At 43.1% G+C, this 18399-nt stretch overlaps 1 protein-coding gene across 1 annotated transcript in view; it reads left to right on the top strand.

Moving 5' to 3' along the window:
• The window catches only part of LOC124613628 (pickpocket protein 19-like), a 179213-nt gene that overhangs the window by 67840 nt on the left and 92974 nt on the right, over positions 1-18399 (top strand). Inside the window, exon 4 of the mRNA XM_047142342.1 lies at positions 7760-7905. Coding sequence (XP_046998298.1) covers positions 7760-7905 — 146 coding nt within the window. The remainder of the gene's footprint in view (positions 1-7759; positions 7906-18399) is intronic.

Below are 18399 nucleotides of genomic sequence, written 5' to 3'. Positions count from 1 at the left end.
TGGGGCGGGTGTATGTGTGTGTGTGTGTGTGTGTGTGTGTGTGTGTGTGTGTGTGTGTGTGTGTGTGTGTGTGGAGGGGGAGGGGAAGATAGATGGTCCACCTTTCCCGCAGGTACCAGTGACCAGTGAGTCTAATCGAGCGCGTTTCCCACACCGAGCCAAAATTTCATACGTTGCGCACCTGTCTCTTTTTTCTCATAGGTTATTAATTCATTTAACCACATTCGCATTTCAAAAATTGAAATTTATTCCTGAAATTCAACTGAACTGTAATTGGTTCAGATCTACTACGGAAAACAAAATATGAAAATTTGTGCCAGACCATGACTCGATCCCAGATTCCCCGCTTATCACGAGCAGTCGCCTTATTAGTTAGGCTGTCCGAGCATGCTCCCAGACGAGCCGAAACTTCCATACGTCTCAGACCTATCTGTTTCTTCTCATAGATTATTAATTCATTTACCCACAGTCACATATCTTGTGATTCCCTTGCAGGTTTTACAAACAATACAATGGGAAGTCACAGACTATCGTTGTCTTTTTCACCACAGGCCTTACATCGCCTTACATGTATTTATACCTGACGAAAAACTATAATTTTCGATAGTTGCAACTGCGAATACATATCACAAATCAGTTTGTCAATAGATTTGGCATATCTCGTAGTTAATGAAAAGCTGCTGCAGATGTTGTTGAGAATTTGACTGAGTCCGCTACCGGTTTCTGCTTTTATATTAGGCCATTTTCAAGTAGTTCTGAAAACTGACATAACTATGACAGATATACAAATATTGTATATAAGAAAAGATGAAGAAAACCAAGGCCTAAATACGCACAATTTAAGTACAGTTATACTGCAATACATTATGGTGTAAAGAGCAACGTTCAAATGATAATGGTTTGATGGAAAGGTGGTTTAAAATGTTACGTGCGCAATGATATTGTGAGAAACATGGGAGTGCTAACATTGTAAAGACTATGCAATTTGTTACAATATAATTTTGTTTCTCGCGATGTCAGTGGGTTCGCAACATTTGAAGTCCATCTTGCAACATAGGCGTGTCAAGACTATAAAGATTATACAGTTCAATGCATCTTAATTAATAATTATTTTTGTCATGATATCATTGGGCAATTAACATTTTAAATCCACCTTGCACTTTTATTATTTTTAGGTTGCTGCTCTACAGTACAACGTAATTTTATGCTCTGTCTCTTCTTCGTAACAGTAATAGTAATAAAACGTACGTTAGCTTTCTTCTTTTTTCATCTTCTGTTACACAAATTGTTTACAGATCTATCAAATATATTGCAGTTTTCAGAAGCACTTGGAGAAGGCATAATAAAAAGGTCGAAACCGACAGTGGCCTCAGTAAAGTTCTCAACAGCAACTAGAGCGGAGTCTCATTACTTAAACAAACAGTTGCGGAATCGGCACATAGAGAAACTAATAACATCGCATGGTACTTCATACTGGTTACATTAGGAGGTAGTTTAAAAACCAGACCTTTCGAAAGAAGTAATAAAAATCAACCGCTGGTAAATGCTTGGGCTTCGATGCATACTTTAAGCGTTTCCCTAGTACAGATAAATCTGTGTCGTCAACAGATTTCTCCATGAGATTTATCACAGAACGTTGAGTTATAGAATGAGGGGCATTCAATAAGTAACGCAACACTTTTTTTCTGAAAGATGGTTGGTTTTATTCAGGAGACCAATGCATCACATTATTCCCCACTCTTGTGGCCACAAAAATCCTATTTTTCAACATAACCTCTATTCAACGCGACGGCCCTGTGCCAACTTACTCGGAGGACCTGCAGGCCCTTATGATACCACTCTACTGGTCAACATCGGAGCCTACGTCTAGCTGCAACATCAATCCCGCCAAAATCCTCACACTGCTTCTGGCGGAATGCATTCTTCACTGGGCCAAACAGATGGAAGAAGGAAGGTGCGAGATCCGAGATGTAGGGTGACTGAGGAAGAACAGTCTAACGAAGTTTTGTGAGCCCCTCTCGGGTGCGCAGACCTATGTGAGGCCTTACTTTGTCAGGGAGATGGCGGAGTTCGTTTGCTTTTTTGAGGTGACGAACATGCTGATGCCGTTTCTTCAATTTCCTGAGCGTAGCACAGCACACTCCAGAGCTGATCGTTACATCATAGGGTAGGACATCAAACAGAACAACACCTTCAAAGTCCCAGAAGACTGCCAATGGCTTTACCGACCGAGGATGCGGCTTTGAAATTTTTCTTCGGAGGAGAGGTATTGTGGCGCCACTGCAGGGAGTGCCGTTTTGTCTCCGTTTCGAAGTGATGGGTCCATTTTTCATCGCCTGTGACGATGTTTAACATGAAATTGTTACGATCAGCCTCGTAAAGGGCAAACAATTCCGCACAGATCGTCACCTCAAAAAAGCAAACGAACTCCGCCATCTCCCTGACAAAGTAAGGCCTCACATAGGTCTGCGCACCCGAGAGGGGCTCACAAAACTTCGTTAGACTGTTCTTCCTCAGTCACCCTACATCTCGGATCTCGCACCTTCCTTCTTCCATCTGTTTGGCCCAGTGAAGAATGCATTCCGCCAGAAGCAGTGTGAGGATTTTGGCGGGATTGATGTTGCAGCTAGACGTAGGCTCCGATGTTGACTAGTAGAGTGGTATCACAAGGGCCTGCAGGTCCTCCGAGTAAGTTGGCACAGGGCCGTCGCGTTGAATAGAGGTTATGTTGAAAAATAGGATTTTTGTGGCCACAAGAGTGGGGAATAATGTGATGCATTGGTCTCCTGAATAAAACCAACCATCTTTCAGAAAAAAAAGTGTTGCGTTACTTATTGAATGCCCCTCATTCTATAACTCAACGTTCTGTGATAAATCTCATGGAGAAATCTGTTGACGACACAGATTTATCTGTACTAGGGAAACGTTTAAAGTATGCATCGAAGCCCAAGCATTTACCAGCGGTTGATTTTTATTACTTCTTTCGAAAGGTCTGGTTTTTAAACTACCTCCTAATGTAACCAGTATGAAGTACCATGCGATGTTATTAGTTTCTCTATGTGCCGATTCCACAACTGTTTGTTTAAGTAATGAAACTCCGCTCTAGTTGCTGTTGAGAACTTTACTGAGGCCACTGTCGGTTTGCACAACATTGTTGCAATGGTGACACGCCCTCGCCCAAAGACTCACCATGGTTTTGTTCACTGCCAGGTCTCCATAGACAACATGCAAGCGCCTATAAATATCGGAGATGAACTGGATTTCTTTTTTTTTTTTTTTGTTTGTTTGCCACAAGAAACTCAATGACACCTCTCTGCTTGGAACGCTCCTCCGTTACAGACGCCACTTTGAAGGCTACTTATAGCACCGCCACCTATCGGACCTTCATGCAACTGTAGGTGCTCAAGCGGGAATATTCCACGATGTCCCACAACAAATTCCCTTCTTTTTCAGTCAAAACCGGCCGAGAAAAAAGTGTGTCGCATAACTTATTGAACGCCTCTGGCATTAGATTCCGAGCCAAGGAAAGTTTCAAACTTCGCCAAATGCCGAGGAGTTACAGAATTAAATTCCCAGTCAGACTGCGACAATGAAGGGTCGGCCAGCCAATCCAAGAAAAAGCCGAAATTCTTGAAGCAATCATTAAATTAAACCGAAAAAAGTCGTTGGAAATAAAACCTAACTGTCGACAAGTGCAATCGATCCTGTGAAAAACAAGAGCTAGGTCAGCGCTTTGCTTGATGTGACTGGCGGCAGGAGAATTAATATGTTGCACAGCTTTGGCAAACGTCGGGAAAATATTTCTGTCACCACACCTCAACAATCCAGCCGACGTCTAAGTGTTTGCTAGTGCTTAATTTTATTAGTTCTGTTGTACAGGCTATTTTTAAACTACCTCCTGACGTCGCATAGGAGGCTACGAGGGTGGCATGTCATATGTTGAATGAGGCATGTTCACGTGAGAATAATATAATATCAGCAGAGAGGGTTGCTTTAAGTTCACCTGGAGTTGATCCGGATATTGTTATTTTACCCACGAACAAAAGTAGTGCTACAATTGTTTTCGACAAGCAGGAGTACGTTCAAAATATGCTGTGTTTACTGTCTGATTCAGTGTATCGCAGGATCGGCGCTAATCCCCAAAATGTGTTAAGAGAAAGACTAACCGACTCCTGAAGAAACGTTCTTCGTCATAGGAGACTATCAAGAGCCTTAATTCTTATTGTGCCGTTCCCCATAGATTATATAGTCTTTCGGAGATCTGCAAGTGAGTGGCTCCTCTAAGGCCGATTATGATTAACATTGGTGCTGTGACATCCTGTAGCAAAACACCTTACTTATCTGTTGAGGCCCCTAGTAGTTCGGCTTCAGCATCACATTAACAACTTGGCGGATTTCTTGCGTCGATTAGAGGGAACGCGAATGAATGACTACGATATTCTAATAAATTTATTTACTCGAGTTCCTCTGTTTGTTCGTTACGGTTAATTAAGATTAGAACTGGTGTTTAATTAACGAAACTATTTCAGCATGTATTGACAACCACTTATTTTTAATTCAATGGCCAGTACTACGAGCAGACAAAGCGACTGGCGATGCGAAACCCGTTGACACCTATTACTGCCAATTGGAGTCAGCGGCTTTGAAACCTGCGTATTGTTCAGATATACAGACGATACTTTTGTTGTTTGGCCCATGGCATTGAGAATCTGAACGACGTTTTAGAACACCTATTAATTCAATGCGCATGAATATTTCACGATGGAGTTGGAAAAGCTGCATTTCCTTCCTTGATGTTTTGGCCAGGAGAAACGTTGATGGCAATTCGACACAAGTCGTTTGTAATAAGACTACTCGCACTGAATCCTATCTACAGACTGATAGTTGCCACCATCCAGCTTAGCGCGGAGGGGTACTTCGTACCCTAGTCCACAGGAGCCACATCATCTCGGACCCATCTTGAGGTCACCCTTCGTTACAGTGGTTATAACGAAAGACAGATCACATTTGCGTTGCGCTATCGACCAACCGTGCACGTGGTGAATGATGATAATAGCGGGGCGCACCGAAGTCTTCGCCATTTGTGTCATATAAAGGGTGCATTTTCAACAGGATTGGTCACATTTTTCTGCAATATGAAGAGTAATAAGTTTTTAGGCCGCCATCTAAGATTACGGTCCGCTTGCTTCCGAAAAGAATGATCTGTGTTTGCACAAGGCCGGTGTATGCCGTATTCCATGCATTTGGTCAGGCTATAAGGACAGTGGAGTGCCGGTGTGCTGAGCACAAAGCGACACACGTGCTTACAACAGCCCGCAAATACGCCGTTGCGGAACATTGCCTTGGCACCGGTCATCCGATGAAATAAAACAATGAGATTCTGAGATGCACTTGCCGCTATTGGAATAGTGGCACTAAGGAAGTAGTTGAAATTAAATTACCGAGTAACCTTATGAATATAGATGGAGATTTTTGCTTAAATTCTGCGTGTAATCCATTCTCTCCCTTGTCAAAAAACAGGGACACAGTTAATGCTGCCTCACTCGTGGTTATCAATTTTCACTATCGAAAACTTCTGATGTTCGTCATCTTTGGTTGTGTGGTGGCGCTATTGTTTACAGTGTGTGTGTGTGTGTGTGTGTGTGTGTGTGTGTGTGTGAGTGTGCGCGCGCGTGCGTGTGTTATCTTTCCCGAATTGCTCTGAGAACCTGGCTTACGACTGTATATCCTTAAGCTACTTAAACATAGCATACGCCGGAAGAACTCATGGCTTACTTTGCGATTGTCTCATCTCCAGCTAATACAGGGATTTGACAAAAATGTGGAAACATAACGATAAATTCATGCTTGACCATAAATGCGAATGCCAGCTAAGCCTGCAGATTGTGTTGTTGTATTTGACCACGAAAAGCAGCTGTGCAATGTCCTCAATATGTTGCAAGTGACAGTCGTGGCCAGAACAGAGTTCTTTGTAGTTGTGAACGCATTATGTCGGAGATAAGTGAATACGAACGTAGGCAAATTGTTGGTGGTCGCATAGTCAGTTCTGCAGCAATCAAAGCATCCAAAGTGTTCGGCGTTTCCGAAGATTTATACCAGATGCAGGGAAATCAGAAAACGTCATCTGTTAACTTACAACGTGGACGGAGGTGTATGTTGAGTGATCGCGACAGAGAGTCATTGAAAAGGATTGTGACGAAAAAGAAGAGTCCGACAACTAAAAAAGTCACTGTAGAATTGAGTGTTGCACTCGCGAACCCTGTCAGCACCTAACACGAAGCGAGTTCCAGAAGAAGAAAATTGGTGTGCGAACGGGAATTCCAAGACCTCTCATCAGTTTGGAAAATACTCGTAACGGGAAAACGTGGTGTCGAAGCCATAAAAGCTGGACTATGGAGAAATGAAAGAATGCCATTCGGTCGGATGACTCTAATTTATGGCTCTGAGCACTATGGGACTTAACATCTATGGTCATAAGTCACCTAGAACTTAGAACTACTTAAACCTAACTAACCTAAGGATATCATACAACACCCAGTGATCACGAGGCAGAGAAAATCCCTGACCCCGCCAGGAATCGAACCCGGGAACCCGAGCGAGGGAAGAGAGGACGCTACCGCACGACCACGAGCTGCGGACAACTCTAATTTATCTTTTCAACGTCAATAAACTTCACCAACAGCCGTATACTTTAAGATTTTATTTTATTCTGAAAGCAATTCTTACAGTATACGGTTGTTGTTGAAGTTTATTGACACTGAAAAGTACTCACCAGCTGATGTCCCCCAACCGTGATGAACCAACAGAGACTACAGTGTCTTGTTTCACCATGTTTCCAACTTATGGTCGAGTTTACGACCTAAAAGTGAAATGTGAAGGGGCATCGGTGATGTTTTGGGCAGCCATATCGTGGTACTCCATGGGCCATATGACTACTCAGCAAGGCTGTATTACTGCCAAGGATTTGTATCCATTTTGGTTGATCAGGTTCATCCCATGGTACAATGTTTGCTCCAAACTGGGGATTCCGTGTTCTAAGACGCCAGAGCCCCCGTACACACAGCTCGTATCACCCTGGATTGGTTTTGTGAGGACGAGGGTGCACAATCGTATCTTCCTCGGCCAACGCAGTTCCTAGATCTCAATATTAAAATTGAACTTCTGTGGTCTGCTTTGGAGATAAGGGTGCTTGATCGCTTGGACCTACATCATTGTTACCTGAAACTGCCACTATTTTCCTCGAAGAATGTCGTAAGACTCCTTTGAAAACCTGTATTTATGCATTCCGAGACGGTTGGCAGCTGTTTTGAATGTCAGCGGTTTTTCTACACCGTATTAGGTATGGTAACGTGTTGTGTTGGTGGTGCTTCCACATTGAAGTCCATCCCCTGTATGTGCAACCTGAAATGCAAGCGCTCCCTCGAATTAAAATACGAGCTTCGAAAATAACTACTGGTCACAAAAACTGGAAAATGACCGCCTGAGGGTCAAAACTGATAGTTTCGGACAAAAAATATTCACTTCGAAACTAAGATGGAACATTTCCCTAGCAATCTCCCTATCTGCATAACCGTAACATCAAGTTTTTTGTAAGAAGAACAGAATGAAACTTCCATTCATTTCATATAATGGCACAGTCATTCAATACGGCTTCTTCTATAGTTAGTAAACACGTCCATTTATTTGTGTTATTTGCTGTCTCTTAAACTTGCAGTCGCATATTTTACCCAATACCAGTACCGCTTTTCATCTTTTCCAGGTCCTTCCAAGAGTGGAAGATATATTCGCAGTTTGCTACTGGCAAGGTTACAGGACAAACTGCTCCAATATATTTTCCCTTCAACGAACCGATACGGGATTTTGCTACAGCTTCAACTCCCTGACATCAGAAAAAACACGGCACTGGTAATTTATAACATATTGAAGGGCAACTTTAAACTACATCTATTGGAAACATAAATAAATTTAGTAAGTAAATATTAATGAAACTCGGATGAGTACAACAGAAGAAATAATCTTTTGGGAGAAAGCCTATTTATGGTCACGTAGGCTAATGTTTCGCAAAAGAATTACGTCGACGCTTTCCTCGATTGAGTTACGTGACCAGAGAAAAAAGAAAAAAAAAAAAAAGTTCGGATCCATTTTTATTTAAGTACGGTTCCTATACAGTTGAAGTGACAATTTTCTTTAATTGTAAGAATAAAGATATATTACTCTATAATGACTATAATATAGCCGCGCGGAGTGGCCGCACGGTCTCAGGCGCCATACCATGGACTGCGTGACCCCTCCCGCCGGAGGTTCCAGTTCTCCCTCGGGCATGGATATGTGTGTTGTTCTTAGCATACGTTATTTTAAGTTAGTTTAAATAGAGTGTAAGTCGAGGGACCGATAACCTCAGCAGCTTGGTCCCTTAGGAATTCACACACATATGAACATATGAACAGCACTACAATATGTGCAGTCTTATTCGGCTGAGTGCTCTGAAATGCAGAATGGAGAAATGTAGTTCCCGTTCTAAAGATATGTACCCTACTTTACTAAATGACACGAGGTTATCAAAGCCCTTCGGAGTCAGTAGTTCTGAGCTCTATGGTTCAAATGGCTCTGAGCACTATGGGACTTAACTGCTGAGGTCATCAGTCCCCTAGAACGTAGAACTACTTAAACCTAACTAACCTAAGGACGTCACACACATCCATGCCCGAGGCAGGATTCGAACCTGCGACCGTAGCGGTCGCGCAGTTCCAGACTGCAGCGCCTAGAACCACTCGGCGACCCCGGCCGGCTTCTGGGCTCTACCTCTGGCTCCTAAGCTTGTGGTCAGAGTAGCTTTCGATCTGAGATAGACAACGGAAACGCCTTATTTCGCCTAGAATTTAAATTTCGGGTCAAGTTACGAATCTCTTCTCGACAAGTGTTTAATCCTTGTGCCGATTTTAAACACACAGAACTCACTGTAAGCATGAAAAAACGGTTCTCAACAGGGCGTTTGAAGTAGACTATTGAAGTAGTTAGATGAAACCTCGAAAAGGTGGTGCAGCTTATGCAACAGAGAAATGTTCGCTCAGTTATACATTAGTGTATAGTTGTTCGCCATGGTTTTGGATCACGTATTCATTTACTTTGCTTCACAGTTGTAAAACCATCCTCTTCGATTCCTGTAGCAGCTCGAAAAATTCAACACACAGTGAATAAATACACATTAGTAATGCATATAGCATACAGATTATCTTAGATTGGAAATAACGTTAAAATAAAGGAAAGAGCACAACGTAAGTGTTAATATCTTCATGTTAATACTAATGTAGAACAGTTGGCAACAAATGTAAGATGAAGGTGAAACATAATAACTCACTACCCATGACTAGAACCGATACCTAATGTAATTACTCTCCATGTGGCAGAGAAAACCTCGTGAAGCAGAAGTCTCTTCTATTGCCCCATTCTCTGTCCGGACAGCCGTCGAAATTTCCAACGGTTACGAGCGACCGCCGTATCACCCTCAGCTGATATGCGTCACGAAACTGCTGCAGCCTAGTTCTACAACTAAAGGAAACCTTCACTGTAGTTTTATTCTCTGTAAAACTCGAAAGAGTTGGCCTGGAATCTCATTGATTCGTGTATAATTGTCTTCAGTGATGGCTCACTCTACGAACTGAGCCCCGATGACCAGTAAAGACGTGACTGGAGAAGCCCTGGATAGCGGTGGGATACCAAATTGACTGTCACTTGCCATTCGAACCGACAACCAGGATTCATGGTGGGGGTGCCATTTCTTTTCACAAAACAAACCTGTTTTTTGTCATCCGCGGCACCCTTACAGAACAGCGGTACGTCGACGATATTCTAAGCCCTGGTTTGCTGTCCTTCATAAGTCGTTTTGGGCTTTCAGTTCAGTAAGGTAATGCCCGCCTACATGCGGATAGAGGCTCTACTGCTTGTCTTCATGCTTACCAAACCCTACCTTGTCCAGCAAGGTCGCCGAATCTTTCCCCAAGGGAGAACGTTTCACCTATTATAGAAACCGCCCTCCAACAGGCTCGTAAGTTTAACCATATAACTCGCCAATTGGAAAGCATTTGGCACGATACCCCTCAGGACATCCAACAATTCTATCGATTAGTACCAAGCCGAATAAATGCTTGCGTAAGGGCGAGAAGTGCACCAATGCATTACTGACTTGCTCAACTGGTGAAGCTTTTTCTCTTGAATAAATCATACAGTTTTTCTGAAAAAGTAATCATCACTCTCTCTCTCTCTTTCTATACTTAAAGTTCCAGTTTCAAAGTGCAGTAGAAAGAGAACCGCTTCTCAGAATGACATAAAATTTGAAAAGCTAATTACTGGCGTGGGGAAAACATCATTGGAAAGAAATAAAAAAAATAACTAAATTTTGACAGATACATGTCGCTGTAAGCGACAGAATATGCACAACGACGTACGTGCGGCACACGGCTGTCCCACAGTTTGCGACTAGACGCCCCACATGAGTGTCTCATTGAAGGATCGGGCGCTGCTGGAAATTCGCTTTTACAAGAACGGTGACTGCGTGCCAGTAACCCTGCAGAACTTTCGGACACTCAGGGGTATGGAAAAAGCATCGGTCCGATGTCTGATAAGAGTCGGGAGGAAATGATTTTTTTAAAAATGTGTTCTGTCTAAGTGCAGTGTGGCACAGGCAGGAAAGCAGTTGATCCGACGTCTGTCAAAGCTGTGGCCACAGCATTGCAGGACGGGTGTATGTATTGTCCTTAGCGTAAGTTCAAATGGTTCAAATGGCTCTGAGCACTATGGAACTTAACATCTGAGGTCATCAGTCCCCTAGAACTTAGAACTACTTAAACCTAACGAACCTACGGACATCACAGACATCCATGCCCTTGGCAGGATTCGAACCTGCGACCGTAGCAGCAGCGCGGTTCCAGACTGAAGCGCGTACAACCACTCGGCCACCACGGCCAGTTTAGCGTAAGTTAGTTTAAGTTAGACTAAGTAGTGCGTAAGTTTAGGAACTGAAGACCTCAGCAGTTTGGTCCCATAGTCCTTATCACAAATTTCCAATTTTTTTTTCACACATTTACATTAAATATGTCGGCATTGCGAATACGCGTTAGCAGTCATGTGTGTCAGACTATTTGTTCTTCGTAATATCTCTATCAGGCAGCTCGCATTTTTACTATCCCTGCTGACTGCTAAAAGTACTGACTAAGCACATTTGCAAATCACATTTGTCAGGACAAACATTCTGTCCACTGTCGTGTGTAAACCTGAGCCTATGCCACAAGTGTTATAACAATATAGCAAGAGTAAAATTTTTTTTCGTCACAGTACCGTCAAGCAATGTCATTTCGTATGTATTAAGAGAAAATAACTGTTGTATCAAACGCAAACTAATATCTACCTGTCTTAGCATTAATTATTTGTCGAGGAAACCGAGACACTGTTGTATCATGCCCTGCAACATATGGGTTGATAATTTTTGTGTGTGTTAGGCTTCAATTTATAGCTACAGTATTTACCCTGCACATACGAAGAAGATATTGTACATTTACCGAAAATGACGTTAGCATGCCCACATGTCGTACTTATCCTTTGAGTAACTCCGTGGCTGCCTTTAACTTGACTGTGGGCAATAAGTCCACTATAATATTCTCTAGAAAGGAAATAAACTTTTATTGCCGACCAAACAGTGTATGTATTGTCTGTAAGCTCTACAAAGCATGACCACTGCACGTCTTTCATAACCTCGCGCAATAAAGCGACACCTACAGAAGAAAGGTTCTAACAGGAAGTTTCATATCAGTGCTCACTCCACTGCAGAGAGAAAATTTCATTCTGGAAACATCGCCCAAGTTGTCTCTGCAATATCCTTTCTTCCAGAGTGCTAGTATGCCAAGTTTCGCAGGACAGCTTCTGTGAAGTTTGGAAGGTGGGGGTCGAAGTACTGGTAGAGGTGAAGCTGCAAGCTGCAAGGGCTGGTCGTGAGTCTCCTTGGGTAGTTCAGTCAGTACAATCTGCCTTCGGCTACGGTGCGCTCACGTGACTGTGTTCTGCAGCGAGGCGCATCTAGCCGTTGTTTGTGTTTACCGCGGCCACAACGCGTGCTGTCGTTCCTAAGGGCACTTCAAGCGACATAATTATTCATTTTTTGCTCCGATTTCACCCGTCCCAAGGCGCTCGATGTCGAACGATTCCTGCGCAATGAAGCGGAGGTACCGCCGACCGACATCACAAGGGTCCAGTTTGTCACTGTGGGTGGTACTGTCTATGTGAGAATGGTTGACGACACGGCAGGTGATAAAATTATACGAGAGACCCAACGTGGACCATGCTTCTGCCACTCCGACCCCAACGTAGGTCCCGTCACCTTAGACCCTGCTACCGTTCGAGCTCCCTGCAGACGTTTTGCTCGACGCTCTGTGACCCTATGGTACGGTCATCCAACACGTTGCCCAAAAGTGGGTGCAATTCAGGACATATCCTGTCCTGAACGGTGTTCGACAAGTTTGCAGCCGGCCGGGGTGACCGAGCGGTTCTAGGCGCTACAGTCTGGACCCGCGCGACTGCTACGGTCGCAGGTTCGAATCCTGCCTCTAGCATGGGTGTGTGTGATGTCCTTAGGTTAGTTAGGTTTAAGTAGTTCTGAGTTCTAGGGGTCTGATGACCTCAGAAGTTAAGTCCCACAGCGTTCAGAGCCATTTGAACTAGTTTGCATCGAACTTCGGAGCCGTGGACACTCTTATGTCCGGGTCATAGGTTGCAGGGTTATGAGTTTGTGCAACAGTCAACCATGCACACGCTCTGTTTACGGGAAAGAGGGCCATCTACGGTCAGAATGCGTTCAACGACATGTTGTGCAACTTTCCCTTACGGCCTTGCAACTCCAGATCATCACGAGAGTCCTCCTGGAAACATGCGGCAGTGCTCACCGCGACGACGACAACTCCAAGTCCGTCGTATGGCACCATACGCCTCCCCACTGTCACTTGGACGTCGCTGCGGTCAATAATAACGACGAGGCCGCCTTACGGCCGCCTCCGACCTACAACGGAGGGGTCACTCCACTACACGGCCACTCGACCCATTTATTGTAACTATAGCGGCTTTCAAGATGAGACGTCGCACCTCATTGTCGTCATTAGATACGGAAGAACACGTTAGTAAACGACGATCAACACACTGAAGCAAACGTCACCATTGTTCACTCACGGAGCCCCGGTGTCCTCTCCGCCTCCCGCAACGATGCTAATCCTGCCTGGCTGGAAGACAGTCACACCATGATGTCAGCAGACGGCGACGGCGATGGCTTTGCGCGACGGTTGCCTTGGCGCCATCGAAAACTCGGTGTTTCCCCATCGCACGGACAGGTTGAGACGACAGTCTACCCGCAGTCGTCACATGATTCTCCTCCTTCAGAGAATATGGACGCACGACACCAACACTCCGCCGCTTCCAACCATGGCAGACCTGCTCCCAGCACTACCACGTCACACAAACAACTTTGCAATGCTCGGTACCAATATGGTCAGCAGTACAGCAGATTTGCAACTCCTCTGCGAAATGCTCAGGGGGTCAGAAATCGGTTGCGCCCTTCTACGAGGGTTGTGTCTTGCTACCAGTCAGACTCTTAATGGATTCGAGTTGTTTGCCCTCTATGTCCAGGAAGGTACCTCAGTCACTCATGTGGTTTCTTTTCCATCTGCACAGAGCATGGCCCTGGCACTATCTGGTACCTGGCTCATCAGCTTATATGCCCCATAAGATTCGACACACCAACGTCAACAAACTACGATCAGCGCAGAAGAAAAAGCGTCTTCATTCGCGGGGCAATATCACCGTTACGTCATAGGGGCGATTTCAAATGTATCCTCCATCCGAAGGATCGGACTCCCGGCTACTCAACATGTCCAGGTGTACATTCTTTGGTGGCCATTTTCATCTCATTGATGCGTGGGAGATCATACAGCGTGACATTCCCGCTGCCATTTTCACACTGTTTTAATTGTACAAGAATATACTCTAAGACAAAGAAAGGAATTATCAGAATGGATCGAAAATTGGTATATGTGATGTAAATATAAAGATAAGCAAATGATTAAAATTTCAGAAAAAAATTTGATGATTTATTCAAGAGAAAGAGATTCACAAAGTGAGCAAGTCAGTAATACGTTGATCCACTTCCGGCCCTTACGCAACCAGTTATTCGGCTTGGCATTATTAACAGCGTTGTTGGATGTCCCCCTGAGGGATAGCGTGCTAAATTCCTTGCATTGGACGCGTCAGATCGCCAAAATCCCGAGATCGTTGGATGGCCCTGTCCATAATGTTACAAACATTCTCAACTGGAGAGAGATCCTGCGACCTTCTTGGCCAAGGTACGGTTTGACAAGCACTAAGATGAGCAGTAGAAACTATCGCCGTGTGCGGGAAGGCATTCTGAAATATAAGCCCAGTAAGACTTAACTGGGCGTAGAACGTCGTCAAAAAACCGCTGTGCTGTAAGGGTGCCGCCGAAGATAACTATAGGGGTCCTATAATGAACAGAAACGACACCCTGGAACGTCACTCCTGGTTGTCAGGTCATATGGCGAACGACAGTGAGGTTGGTATACCACTGCTGTCTGAGACGTATCCAGACACGTCTTCGGCCTGGAATCTCGTTGACTGGATCAGAGTTGTTGTCAGCGGTGGGTCCCGCTTCGAACTGAGCTCCAGTGACCAGCAAAGATGTGTGCAGAGACGCGCTGGACAGAGGTGGGATTCCAACCTGAGTGTTGCCCGCTGTATGTCCCAATAGCCAGGAGTGATGCTCTGGGGTACGATTTCACTTCATTGAAGGTCTTCTTTGGTTGTCTGCGACGGCACCCTCACAGCACATCGGTACGTCGACGATAATGTCCGCCCGCACATGGCGAGAATTTCTAGTGCTTGTCTTCGTGCTTGCCAAAACCTACCTTCGCCGTCAAGGTATCTGAGTCTCTCTGCAATTGAGACGTTTGGAGCATTATGGGCAGGGTCTCCTAACCTGCACGTGATTTCGACCATATAACGCTCTACTTAGCTAGAATATGCATTTTCTCAATTTGTGAAACTTTTTCTCTTGAATAAATCATCCATTTCTTGTGAAATTGTAAACATAACATCTTCGTGGTGCCTGTTTCTTCTTCTTCTTCTTTTTCTTCTTCTTAGAGTAAACTTAGTACTCCATGCACTGGATAAAAGATATACTTTTTTAGAGTCAAGAGAAGGCGTATTTTCAGTTCATGTGACTTTCACTTACGATTCGCGTCGATTAGTCAGCTTATAACGCTACTGGCGGCACGCGCGTTTGCTACCTGTTTCCTAATAATGTAACTTTTAGTCCTGTCACAGGAAAGCCAAGTATAACGCTACGGTGGAATGTATACTGCCAAATATGACCTTAACATGCAGTAAGCGTTACTCTCTGGGAGGAATTTTGAAAGTTCTTCAGTGCATTAACCCAACGGATAGAGGGTATCGAACGTGAATTTCGTATAGTGGTAATTAGTAGAAAGCACTGTAATTTAGAAAATAATGAAAATAACAAAAATTTACGTAAATGAAACATAAAAACCGGTCGCCAGCCTAATCAGGCATAATAATGTGCAAGTATTATTCGCAATGAATTAGTATATACTCTTGAAAAAGGAACTTTCATAACTTCTTTCTTAGTAAAGTGCAATGAACACCTGCAACAACCAGACGAACTATACAGTGGGTAACAGTAGTTATCAACAGCATAGATTAGCAATCACAGAAATATAATAGAAACGTTACCCCTGTTAACTACAATCATCACTTCAACCTTTGACTAAATCAGCACAAAATTTGTTCTCAAAGATAACACGAGACTAAGTGTCACCTGACAAGAGCTCAAGTTTGACTAACACACATATACACATCACAAATGCAACACTATGACACTGAAATAACACTTTTCATATTCATTCCACTGTGGTAATGTTTCAATTCATGATCAAAAACTAGATTCAAATTAACTTTCCATTGCTGGCAAAAATTTAAAGTGGTGCCCTTAAGCTGTTCCTTCCTTTATCATCAACTACGCACACCTTACAGAAACACTTTTCATACAATAATACTGATTTCCAATCCCACTTGATATTAATAATCTTGCAATATTTTATAAACATTTGCACTGACAATATACTTAATTGACTTCAAAATGATTTCAAGTTAGGGTTAAATCTGGAACAGGATCAAAATTAAGTGCCTTATAACACCACTTGTGAAACAAGTGATTTTAATTAACCACATTTATGTTCATTACTACTAAAACTTTGGCACTTTCAAAGTAAAAACAGTTCATAGCAAATTAAAGCTTTTCATAAGTTTAATATTATGTGCTTCTCTCTTTATCTGTGAAACCAATGATTTAACTAGCAACTTTTATATGCTTTAAAACCGAAACTTAGGAACATTGAATCAAAAACAAATTAGCATTTCTTCATAAACAGGATACTCGGTCTTTAGCACTTTTGGGATAGGACCCTGCTTGGTACCATGAAGGGAACAATTTCAACGGTCAAACACAAATTTTTGCAACACTTGAATTACTATTGGAAAAACACACAAAAACGCACTGGTTCATACTGGTATACGCATCTGCACTCCAAAGTTGTTGAAACAGTTGCGCAATATTGGTGGCAAGCACGTGGTGGCTATCTGGTCTCCTATGGCGGTTTAATACTCTATTTCATTTCTTCTTGGCGGCGAGTTAATCATTTTTAGAGCAGTTCCAAATACGAGAGCACCATTTTACAGCCGAAACCACATCCGAGGCCGTTCCATCATAGATTTGGTATCAGAACGCCTGACGTGGCACCTGCGGTGTTCACTATGCGACTACTGGCCACTGACTGCTTCACGTGCTCTCCCTCTTGCCGCCCAGACAGACCACCACGTCCACCTTTTCTTGCGTGCCAAGCCCCTTCCGTAGTGGAGAGGGTTTCCTAAGTATGAACCAGTTATTTGCATACAACTTGTTCTTACAAACATACATATTTAATAAAATTCCATTATTTAAGCACACTATTAAATTAAACAAATCATATATCATAAAGTTCCATTTCCCTCCAACAATTCAAAGAACTTAACTCATACAGAATAAACGCTTCATAATTACATATTCTGTACCAATTACTCACAATTGATGATGGTGTTACAAGCTCAAAATATTCGGGATATCAAATGCTGCTAGAACTGACCAGTATTTGAGTCGTACAGTCTTCAAACGAACCAGAAACGTACGATCACAGTCTCGGGGAAGCTGGTAAATTCGCCAGTATCTGCTCGGCTCTGCATTTCCTGATCCTTTCGCATACCACTTCAAAACCCTTTTATGGTAATGCTTCTTGCTGATTCGAGTGTGTTCATGTTTCACACAGTCGTAAATGTCAGAGAGTCTAAAGCCACTCTCTCAAAAATGCTAACTCTCACTTCTACGCAAGTCCGCCTTATACTTCTTACTACATTGGTATTAGGTGCAAAATTTTATTTTTAAAGGTATCTCTCATGTAAAAATTATATGTATACTGAAATTTATATTAATGTTACAATAACAGCTGTTTAACTGCCAACGGTTGGGAGGTAAGTGCTTGTGTAAGATTTGGGACAGCCAAGCGGCTGTGGACAGTATCAGATTTTGTGCTGATGTACTTTTGGGCTTACAGTCAGAACCTCATTTAACTCAACCTCGTAACTTCATATATATATATATATATATATATATATATATATATATATATATATATATATATGTATACGGTGAGTCATCTAACATTACCGCTAGATGTATTTCGTAAACCACATCAAATACTGACGAATCGATTACACAGACCAAACGTGAGGAGAGGGGCTAGTGTAATTGGTTAATACAAACCATAAAAAATTGAATGGAAGTATGTTTTTTAACACAAACCTACGTTTTTTTAAATGGAACCCCGTTAGCTTTGTTAGCACATCTGAACATATAAACAAATACGTAATCAGTGCCGTTTGTTGCATTGTAAAATATCCGGAGACATTGTAACCTAAAGTTGACGCTTGAGAACCACTCCTCCGCTGTTCGATCGTGTGTATCGGAGAGCACCGAATCACGTAGGGATCCAAAGGGAACAGTGATGGACCTTAGGTACAGAAGAGACTGTAACAGCACATTACGTCCACATGCTAGCACCTTTTTGTTGGTCTTTTTCACTGACACACATGTACATTACCATGAGGGGAGAGGTACACGTACATACGTGGTTTCCGTTTTCAATTTTTTTTTTTTTGTCATCAGTCTACTGACTGGTTTGATGCGGCCCGCCACGAATTCCTTTCCTGTGCTAACCTCTTCATCTCAGAGTAGCACTT

The sequence above is a fragment of the Schistocerca americana genome, chromosome 4 (genome assembly GCF_021461395.2).
Source record: "Schistocerca americana isolate TAMUIC-IGC-003095 chromosome 4, iqSchAmer2.1, whole genome shotgun sequence".
Lineage (NCBI taxonomy): Eukaryota > Metazoa > Arthropoda > Insecta > Orthoptera > Acrididae > Schistocerca > Schistocerca americana.
This window is presented reverse-complemented; position numbering and strand designations above follow the sequence as displayed.